This window comes from Lygodium microphyllum, chromosome 17, assembly GCF_053477565.2.
Source record: "Lygodium microphyllum isolate KBCC chromosome 17, Lygodium_microphyllum_v1.1.10, whole genome shotgun sequence".
In the NCBI taxonomy this organism is placed as follows: Eukaryota; Viridiplantae; Streptophyta; class Polypodiopsida; order Schizaeales; family Lygodiaceae; genus Lygodium; species Lygodium microphyllum.
Window position 1 is genome coordinate 102,577,785 of NC_141151.1, and position 11,161 is coordinate 102,588,945.

At 36.0% G+C, this 11,161-nt stretch overlaps 1 protein-coding gene across 1 annotated transcript; it reads right to left on the bottom strand.

Moving 5' to 3' along the window:
• Nucleotides 1-250: 250 nt before the first annotated feature.
• On the bottom strand, nt 251-1,790 carry LOC148022207 (large ribosomal subunit protein uL5). The gene is made up of 5 exons (XM_087697853.1): nt 1,633-1,790; nt 1,400-1,510; nt 949-991; nt 671-866; nt 251-586 (listed from the first exon to the last, which is right to left on the bottom strand). Exons 1-5 carry the CDS (start codon nt 1,633-1,635, stop codon nt 391-393), a joined length of 549 nt encoding a protein of 182 aa, XP_087553979.1. The 5' UTR covers nt 1,636-1,790; the 3' UTR covers nt 251-390.
• Nucleotides 1,791-11,161: the final 9,371 nt, after the last annotated feature.

Genomic DNA, 11,161 nt, shown 5'->3' on the forward strand with positions numbered 1-11,161 from the left:
ATGTTGTCCAAAAACACAATGAAATTTTGAAAGATGCTACTTAGAGCACTGTAGATAAACCTTCTCTTTTTCAAAAATTGCAAAGGCATTGCAACAACCATTATTATCATATGAGAGCTAGAGCTGCTAGTCTCATTTCAAAGCACAGTACACAAGAAACCTCAGGCAAAAAATGTTATAACCTGTGCAACATACAGCACAATTGAAAGAATTCATAAGTGAACAACCTTTCAACCAGTGTGCAACTGAATTTGACTAAAACAATCCTCTTCATTATATAGAGTTCACTCAAACAAGCCGGAGATGATGCTACAATTGGATGGGTAGCAATTTCACATCCACCCCATTTCATGAAAATCCTAATCAAAGACCTAAAAGCTGACTGTGAGCTCAGTTGATTGCTTGGGACTTGTTCAAAATAACTCCTTCATACTTGACTTGGAACCACTTCATTGCATCCTCCTTAGTTACCCTGTGTTGGATGCCAACACGTGACTTGGCCCTCTTTCTCCTCCCAACTCTGTAGCCAGCTCTTTCCAAAACAACATAAAAGTCCATACCATAAATACCAGTCGAGGGATCATATCTGGAAAAAACTCACCATTAGAAAAAAATCACATAGCTAGACATTTGGTGAAACTGGCACTACAAGCTCATCCCTATAACTTACTTGATGCCAAGATCAATGTGCTCCTGAATACCAAATCCAAAGCATCCAGTGTCACTGAAATTTCTCCTCAAAAGCTCATACTCCTTGACCTTCAAGCCACTTTCAAGTAACTGCATTGCCTTGCTACCTCTGACAGTCACATAGCAGGCAATCTTCTCATTCCTCCTGATACCAAATGATCGAACAGTGTACCTAGCTGCAAGTAGATGAATACGCATGTAAGCAAACAGAGATACCAACAATGCACAGTCCTGGAAAAAGGTAAAAATAGGGCTAACCTTTGGAGTACACTGGAGTCTGACCACTCAGCTGCTCAAGAACCTACAGGATGCAGAGATAGACAACTTAGTTTAAAAACTCGGTCATGACTAGGCTGCTGCAGCATAGCTACCCTCTAAAGTAGTGCTATGCAGCTACGTAGAGTTTACATTAAAATCACAATTTGCGGGGACGCCTCAGTATATCTACCAGAAGCCCTCTTAACCTAGATATCGGCGAGAGCACGCGATCCAAGCATAAGAAATAGAAGAAACCAATACATCCTAGACAAATTAAATTGCTCGGATTGCTATGCTGATATTACTAAGACTCATCAATGTTGAAATTTCAGAGCCTGTCTGGTAACATCACAGATTTCTGTTATTGCCGCTTCTAAACCAGTCATCCACGTACAGCTCAAGCATAATAAAATACCTCAATCTTAAAGAATGTGTTCAGAATGGAAAGCACCTTCGCAGCACGGGTGAGCCGATCTCCACTCTCGCCTACGGAAATATTCAGGACGAGCTTTTGCACCTTGATCTCTCGCATGGGGTTAGAGGCTTTCTTCTCCGACACGGCCTGCGGGAAAAAACACAATGGCGCACATCGACCTCTGAGGACGGACACAGGCCATGACATGACACGAGAGAGAGACAGACAGACAAGCATAGAGACAGAGACAGAGACAGAGACAGGGTTACCATGATCGCGGCTTCCCCTGCGATCGCCCTCCCGCCGCGAGAGACGCCCACACTCGAATGGAGAAGCTTCAAAAGAGAAGGACGAGGGTCAGCAGGCAAGGCTTTAGGGTTAAAAGAACGAACCCTAGAACTTCGCCAGTAGTGACACTTAATCCCCAAGCCGGAGTATTACTATGGTTGGTGTTATTATTTATTATTAAGCCTTTAGTCATCAAGCCCCATGCCAAATTCTTCAATGTTGATTAGTTGTGAGCTCTCTTACTAGGTTAACATGGCCGATAAAATGACGGCCCCCAAATTAGTGACACTTTGAAGTGTCATGAGCATATCGATTTTAAAACACTTGCAAATGTCGTTTTTTCAACGAGCAATAGAATGGAGTCTTGTGATTGGTCAAAAAGTGATTAACAATTGTCATAGAATTGGGATGTTAATGCTTTTCCTTCAAGGCTCTCTATTGTTGCCGAGGGTGTGATGTGAATCGGAGAGTCTAGAGTTTTTTTTTTTTTAATAATCCACCTATGTGCAACAATGCCAGTCGTGTTCTCAACGGTCATCTGACTTGAATCCACAGCAACAATCGAAAGGGGGATGGGTAGAGCTATCACTAAACTAGCCCCTTTACCCTAGTTTTTTGCTTTTCCTTTTTCCATCATATACCTCGAATGACCCTAAATACATGAGTTTCCCATTGCTTCGCACTAGTATTATCCCTTCGCTTTGTGCCTAGATTTTCCCAACGCTTCACACTGGTGTTTTCCAAGCGCTCTACACCCGGGTTCCAAAGTGCATTTCATGTGGCAAGAGGATTCATGGGAGGTTGATATAAGGAACATAATCCAAACTTCGAAAGCTTTGGCAACTTAGACTAATGCAATGTTGAATGCATGAAAATGTAAAATATGGGAACGTCGCACTGACCAATATAGGGAGTGGAAGAAAATTCACAGAATCAAGCCTAAACTATATCTCTAAAGAACCCTTTTGACCATTTCTCAAAGACAAACACATTTAATGGTGATTCCCATTCTCAATGAGCCCATTATGGCATGCATATTATCCTCACACATAGAGCTTACAACATTACGTAAAATTGTATTGAGAATTGCTTCTTCTTCTTCTTCTTCTTCTTCTTCTTCTTCTTCTTCTTCTTCTTCTCTCATACATAATAATAAATAATATATATACATAATTATATATGTATAATACGTTAATTAAAATAAATTTTTTACTTATATTTTATTAATACTTAATAATTAATATCTAATCAATTATATCGTTGTATCATTATACATATTAATTATTATATACATAATCAAGTACATTAAAGTATTAACAGTTATAATACATTTATTGTTGGTGTTGTTGTTGTTGTTGTTGTTGTTGTTGTTATGCCTTAGTCATCAAGCCCATGCCAAAATCTTCAACCTTAATTAGTTATTATCTCTCTTACTAGTTTTTTGCTTTTCGCTTTTTCATAATATAGCTCAAATGACCTTAAATCTATATCATTAAGAAATGTATCCCAAAGCTAAAAATAGAACCTTAGAATTCATCCAAAGCCTACATGGCAATCATCAGTGCTTCAAAGAAACACATTTTCAAACTAGGTAGATGCATTCAACTAAGAACAACAATCAACCAAACACATTCTCCTCATCCTAGCAAAACTTGTTGTAATATATCAACCATGTCATGTCACTCTTTTGAGTTCATTCTATTGCAAATATGAGATCTTGTAGTTCTAATGCACAAGAATAGGTTAAAATTTATCGTCTTCACCTATATGTATCACAATTTATATTTTTTATCAATGTAGTTTTGAAAGGAAAAAATTAACCATACATCACAAATGTTGTTAGCTTATAATACTACCAATATGACTCGATTAGAACAATGTCTTTATAATGGCAAATGTCAAAGAATACAATGCCAAAACAACTAGAAAGAAGTGTGTATAGCCATGAAACTAGGCATGATCACTTAATAAGCATGGAGCATAGAACCATACTAGCATGGCAAAGAGGGTAGGATACTCTCCAAACTTCATAATTTTGGAAAGAGGGGGGTGCCCTTCCTAGTTAAACAATAGTATTGTTCTATACTATGACACATAACACCAAACTTACATAGATGTTCAATAGTTGTCCATACATTGGTTATCCAAGTATTAATCTTCTTTCTAAAATAAAGTTCCTGAATCTTCACCAATACTAAATCAACATCACCATAACATTTGAATACATAGCTTAAGAATATAGTATTTGGCTTTATACATTAAATTTAATATCAAGATTACCCTAAGGTCTTCATTATTAGTCACAAATGTCAAAAAGATGCTATCTTATATGTACGCATTGAGATGAGTAAAAGGTATGGAATATCATTTTTCTATCTCCTGTATATATCATTTGTGGATAAAGTATAGATGCATTTACAAATTTGAGGATTGGTAATGACAATGCATTATCAAAGATTTTGCAACCTGTTGCAGCCCCTAATCTATGTGGAATGCATAATAGGATCGCAATGCCTCATACAAAAATACATCTCGTTATTGTAGGTAGTGTGGAAAATACCGAATACTGCATCAAGCAACTCATAGAAAACTTAGAAAATAATGACATAGAGACATGGGAATACATCCTATAGCACTAATAAGTCATGAATATCTATCATACAATAAGTCATAATCATCAAGAATGATCAAAAAACGTGAGACACCTATAATACATTTTTAGGTCACACCTAAAAACTGCCTATATAACTACACTTCATGAGGCATACAACTTTATGAGGCACCTAAAGATTGCTTCACACATAGAACTGCTATGACTATGATTCTAATCATGCTAACATCAAACATAGTGCATCAAGCCATGGCTAACCTTGGCACAGCCCATTTGGTATAACCATGACTCGAACCCTTGCATGTCATGGTGTCAAATGCCTTATCTAAAACTAACATACCTAATGAGAAAAATTATACCTTACTCACAGCCTTGCACCATGAAGTAAGCCACATAGAGAAACGATAAGTAGAGCCTCTCTAGTAGGATACTTATAGCCCTCTATTGTGGTTGCATAATCACATAACAGAGGCATACATAGCATAATTATGATAGAAAAAAAGAAAGTCTGATAGGTGATAGTCAAAGAGCCTCATGAGCTATGAGGCTCATGAGCATCATGAGAATCAGTGAAAAGATTGCTCATGTGCATGCTTCTCATCTGATACAAAAGGTATAACATCAACGTCATGAAGTCTATCAGATGTAAGGTCCCTTGTATTAACCTTGTTATTGATATCATGTAAGACTTCAATAATATCAGTATTCACAACATCATAATCCAAGGACTGAATTTCAACATTGTCATACTACTTGACACTTTGCAACTTAGCAATCATGCCCAAAAAGCCATCATACTCAACCTATATTCCTTCAAGATTCTCCTTGAGAACATCCTTCTCATGAATCAATGCTGTCAAGTTTTTAGAAACAAATGACCGCTATACAACTGCATATGACTGAGAGATTACTTGAGACATTCTCCCAGCAATGGCAATCCATTGATTGTACGTAACTTTGACCAAAGCATGCTTCATCATGGTAGCAATAGTCTGTATAAACATTGATCTATTAAGATATACATCCAAATCTTATAACATCTAAACCCTTTCATCAATATCTTGACTTTGTTGTATGGTACTAATGGTTACTTGAACCAAACTGCTACTTTCCTACATCAAGTCACTATTTACATGTATCAGGTTAATTGTCACTTACAGTAGTGAACCTACTACCGATAGTGATGAACTTGCCACTTGCAATGGTAACCTTATTTTCTGCTACGATAACCTTGTTTCTTACTACAATAACCCTATTTCTTACTATGATGTTGCGGTCTCCTACAATAAGGTTGCAATTGCCTTCATTAGGAATGTGGTTTCTTGTAACAAGAATGACATCTAATTTGCCCATTCAAGACAAATAAATACTACTACCAACATAAGTTTAATGAGATATTGTCAAAGTTTAAATACTATTTATCTCATAAAACTAACAAATGACCATAATGTCCATAGAATTTTGCACTATTGTTGCTTCAGACACCTCAACAGTGACTTGTATAAAATTAATTCCAAGTACTTACTGAACCTATGAATCCTTTTGTGGCTTGTCATAATCAACTTGAATTAGTATTCATAGCTTAAATCCATTAATTGTAAATTTAGCAATGTCTCCTTTGCATTATAGCTAGAATGAAAGTGTCTGCAACAACTGTTGACAAGTAATGAGTCATAATTCTATAGTACAACCATTTCAATGCAATATGTCAAGGCTAAGGACTCATCATATACAATGATATCCATAATATATCATAGAGAATGAAGATATAGAACCATAACAGAATAAGTAGATTACTACTCCAATTGCAAAGAATAACCACATAGACTCGAAACGATATCAATGATGCTCTAGCATTTCCATCATAATAAATGTATAGCAATGTATCACACAATTTCGACCTTGAATAAGACATTGCATCCTGAAATTAAAAATATGTAAGATAATCCACAACAACTTGTATCTCTGATTTTCAAGTTCTTGAAACCAGTGCTCATCATGTGGTTGTCGTATTTGCTATTTTTGAGGTTGCTATAGCAATTTTGGCTATTTTTCAATTTATTTAATACATTTTGTTACTCTAGAAACTGGAGAAATTTAGCTTGTTGCTGTAGGGATTGTAGACTACTGTAGGTATAGGAAGAATGCAAGCCGCTGCTATGGGAAGTTTGGTTGATGTTGCAAGAAGTCAAGATATTGTTGTAGGAATTTAGAGTCTTGGCAGAAATATCTGAAATTTAGGTTCTTGTAGACCTTTTTGGAGAAATTTAGGTTCCTATAGTCAATTCTATAATCCTCTTGATATTTTCAATAGGCCTAAATACTCCTAATTTGCTGAAATCTCTTGAAAACTTGAAAAATCATTTTGCAAGTAAAAGAATGGAGCACTTCTTGATTACAAAAATTGTAACATACACTTGCTACAAGCATCCACTTCATACAAGATCATCACTTTCATGCTTAAAAACCAATCAACATGAATAACATCAACCATTCTTGCTATAACATGAATTGCATAGATATCCATTGTAGGTACTTGCATACTTCGAGATGCTCCAACTTCAATGATAGACTGATCAGAGTCCTCGAGAACTTCAAAAATATCAGTTTAAATTGAAACATCAGCAACCTGATTGTTCATAGCATCTTGACTTGAAGGACAAGAAAATGCCAATTGAGTATATAGATAAGCAATTTCATATCCTTTTGTAGAACAACTTTCTCAAGAGCATTAATGACTTCAAAACAATGAGAAACTTAGAAATTCATTGCATTCTTCACTTGAGAAACCTCTTGCTGTAATAATGCTTTCTCTTCTTGAAGCCGACAAAGCTTCAATCGTTACAACATTGGCTGCATTTCTCTCCTTTTCAAGCTCAACAAAAAACTAATGAATCATCTCAATTGGAGATTGAATCATAGAGTGTACCTCATGCGAAACTTTAGAAAAACCATACAAACGAATTGCATTTTGCAATTGTTGATATTAAACTAACTCTTGCAAAGGAAATGTAATGCCAACTTGCAATCTTGCTCTTCCTGCAGAGGAATTATAGTACTAATCTTGCAATCCCTTAATTCCTTTAGTAGAAGATTGACTTGGTCTTGATTGAGGAATGCAAAGTAGGCTTTGAGATAAAAGCTGTAGAGTAAGAATGATGGAATTGCATCATCTTGTTGGGGGAAATGTATCATTGCTTCATACAAAAAAATTGGAATTTTGCCATCAAACAAGGTTATTTTTTCTTTGAACTAAATACAGGGTATATACACAAAAAACTCTTTGAACTGAATATAGCAAATTCATTTTTCTTTTCATAAAATAAAGTTGCTTTTCACAGAGCTTCACACCACAAGTTCAAGATGACAATGGCAAGATCACCAAATTGTTGTAGCCCCTAATCTATGCAGAATGCATAATAGGGCTACAGTGCCTCATATGGAAATACATCTCACTATTGTAGGTAGTGCGAAAAATACCTAATACCTCATCAGGCAACTCAAAAAATAATGACTTAGACACATGGGAATACACACTATAGCCCTAATAATTAGCAACTAAGAAACAAAGATCAGAGAATATGTTGAAAATAGATAGAGTCATAGAGAATCATGGTGCCAACTGTTAGATCTCATATATAATCATGAATATCCATCATACAACATGTTGTAATAATCAAGAATGATAAAAAAATGTGAGACACTCATAATACCTCTTCAGGTCGTCACACCTAAAAACTACCTATATAACTATACTTCATGAGGCATCTAAAGACTACTTCACACATAAAACTACTTTAACTAAGGTTTTAACCATGCTAAGAGCAAACATAGTGCATCAAGCCATGGCTAACCCAACCCAACCCTTGTAAGTCAATCGTGACATGACCTGCTTAGGTAAAACCTTGTAAATCAACCATGACATGATCTCCTTAGATAAAGCCTCATTCGCTCTCTTCACCATCAACTATTTCATTGTCTTCTCATGTACACCTCCTTCTCTTTCTTCTTCATCAAGGCAATCTCTTTCTTTTTCCAACTATGAAGTTTTGCACAAAAAGCTAATATTGTAAGACACAATCATGAATGTATCATTTTATGCCAATAGTTCGGCCTCACTATTCATTGTTTAGTCTTCTTATTTCTTTTAAACAATCACATGACTTATTAGTAATGCATTTGATGATGCTTAGGTACGCTTATGTAATAAAGCACATTATATATAATGACTTGGTGTAAAAGACAAACTCTTTATGTAGGCTTTACTTTGATTCAATGTATTTGCATGGATGCAAATGTTGTGCATGATTTATTCCATACAAGATATACATAAGCAAGGTTTCCTTATCCAACTACATGCTTCAATACTCCATCGTGCCAAGAAGATTTATTGCAATCATATAATAATTTGTTACTTTCAAAGGCTTGGCAAGTTTCTTAAAGCACCTTTAATTTGTAAAACAAGAGGATATGAATACCCTTGCTTCCAAGAGATAGTATTTTGATCATTCTAGGAGTGTCATTAGGTGCAGTATTAGGAGTAGTAGGCATTTCTTTGGCCTATAATGGCCATTACAACATATTTGGACTTGGCTCTAGGTGGCCAGTAAGATGAATAAATAAATAATACCTAGGGTTGTCATTCTAAAAACACCATTGTGCTTTTTAATGGAACTAGCAATGTCTAGTGTGGAATGCCATTGTTCTGCATATGCATAGATGTAGCTACATGTTGTTTTTTGCATTGTCGCAACATTGAAATGCCTTAATGTATAGGGATTCTATAAGCTATCACAAGCTCTCTTGTTTTCAAACATGATAGATTAGTGTAAGCTCTCCTATATATTGAGTATGATGCTAGTTTTGAATAAGACATTTCTTTATAAAGTGCTAAAGCTTTATAAAGTTAAATTATAATAGCTTTCATCAACTTCATATCTATGGATTTTGTTTTCAAAGTCCTACAATTCAAAAAGATCAATTTTTAGTTCTACAAATTTTGAAAACCTAGAGAAGCCCCATAAAAAAAAGTGGCCTTAAGCTACATGTGTGAGGTCTCACATTTAGTTTTGTGTGTGTGTGTGTGTGTGTGTGTGTGTGTGTGTGTGTGTGTGTGTGTGTGTGTGTGTGTGTGTGTGTGTGTGTGTGTGTGTGTAAAATTCTTGGCAATATTCTTGTAAAGATGACAAGGCAAAAGTAGCCAAAAGGATGGAATTAGTTTTATATCCAAAAATGGGTTTGTAATAGGCTAGCCATTAAATGAGGATAAACAATTGATGACAAAATAAGACAATATATTGGACATCGGACATGTACAACATACTAATATTTGAATTTCTAACTAGCATTGAGGTGAGGTGAGTAGCAATATCTTCATTGTTTCATTACTTTCCTTATCATTTTCTTCTTGTTCTTTGGGTCTTCCAAGACATGGTGGTGAGCACAACTAAAAAACATCAAAGTAATGGAAAAGAGCAAAAGAACCAATCTTGCATAGGGGTCTAGGAAGATAAATTGAGGGTGTAACTAAGCTTTACATATCTCAGACATAGTGGGCTCATCACATTAAATGTTGTCTTACTCCTTCATGTTCTCTTTCTCCTCACAATTTACAAAGACTCCAAGGATGTCAAGGCATTGAATACTCTCTCTCTCTCTCTCTCTCTCTCTCTCTCTCTCTCTCTCTCTCTCTCTTTGAACATAGGTGTTGTGCTTACATGCAACAATGGGACTTTGATAGACTCTTATTTGTTCAATGGTTTCCTTCTTCCTCACTAGTTTCAAGCTATCTCTCACATAGCTGGCTCATACTCTAGCTCTAATTGATCATGTCTCTTCATTCAATCCTAATGGATGAAAGAAAGCAAAGAAGGCTCAAAGTTTGGGGGTTAAAGGTTGCATGTGTCTAAATGCCTATATTTATATTGTACTCAATGTCGTCACCCTTGTACACTACAAGTGGTGGCCACCCATCCATGTCATCTTTATTCCTTATTCTTTACTATGATAGAATAATAAAGGAAAGGCCGCTAGAACATTGTGACTATTGGAGTTCCCACACATTGGTCTTAGTCTCTTAAGTTCAAACCTCCATAACTCTTACTCTTGCTTGTGCTTGTGCTCGTTGCTCTCTCATTCCTGCTCACCATTTCAACTGGTATTAGAGTAAGCATTCGAGGACCTTTAGCTATTCCACTTTATCTCAGGAAAGAGAGCTTCAACTTGAGCTTCCATGACCGCTATGCCTTCAACCATCTGAAATAAGTATCAGTTCCTGATGCCAGGAGGCATATTTCATGGTGGATTTCGTGAGGTTTTCGGTGGATTCCGTAAACTTTGATGACCGGGGCTCATACACAAAGTGGATTCTTTGTGCGAGAAGTTGATGGGGACGCCTGTCCTTTTCGGGTGTTTCATTAATTTAGTGTGTACATGGGTGATTCCATAGCGGGTGATTCCGCAAAATGCATATTAAATTAATAAACATTTATGAGTTTAGAGTGCGCACTCATAATAAATTAAGGTTAGGATTTATTTCTAACCAGTTGATTTATTTATGTAGCTGAAGACTGCTAGGTATTCACTTTTGTCGGTTTAATTGTATTATTTACTAACGATTGTGAATGCTTCAGTTGATGTGTAGAGGTAGCAGCAGTGGCGGAGGAAAGCATTGGAGGATAGCGAGTATTCGATTTATGGATTATATTTTGATAGGCGCCACGCCTATATTTTGTCACGCCTATTTATTGAGGCGTTGGATATTCATTATTATTTTGTATGCGCATGGGCGCACGATTATGTTATTTCTATTTGGACATTGTATTGGGCGTGCCAGACTCTTTGGGCACTGTCCATTAGCTTTATTCCTATTTTTGTGTTAAAGCAAACTCAAAAGCTAA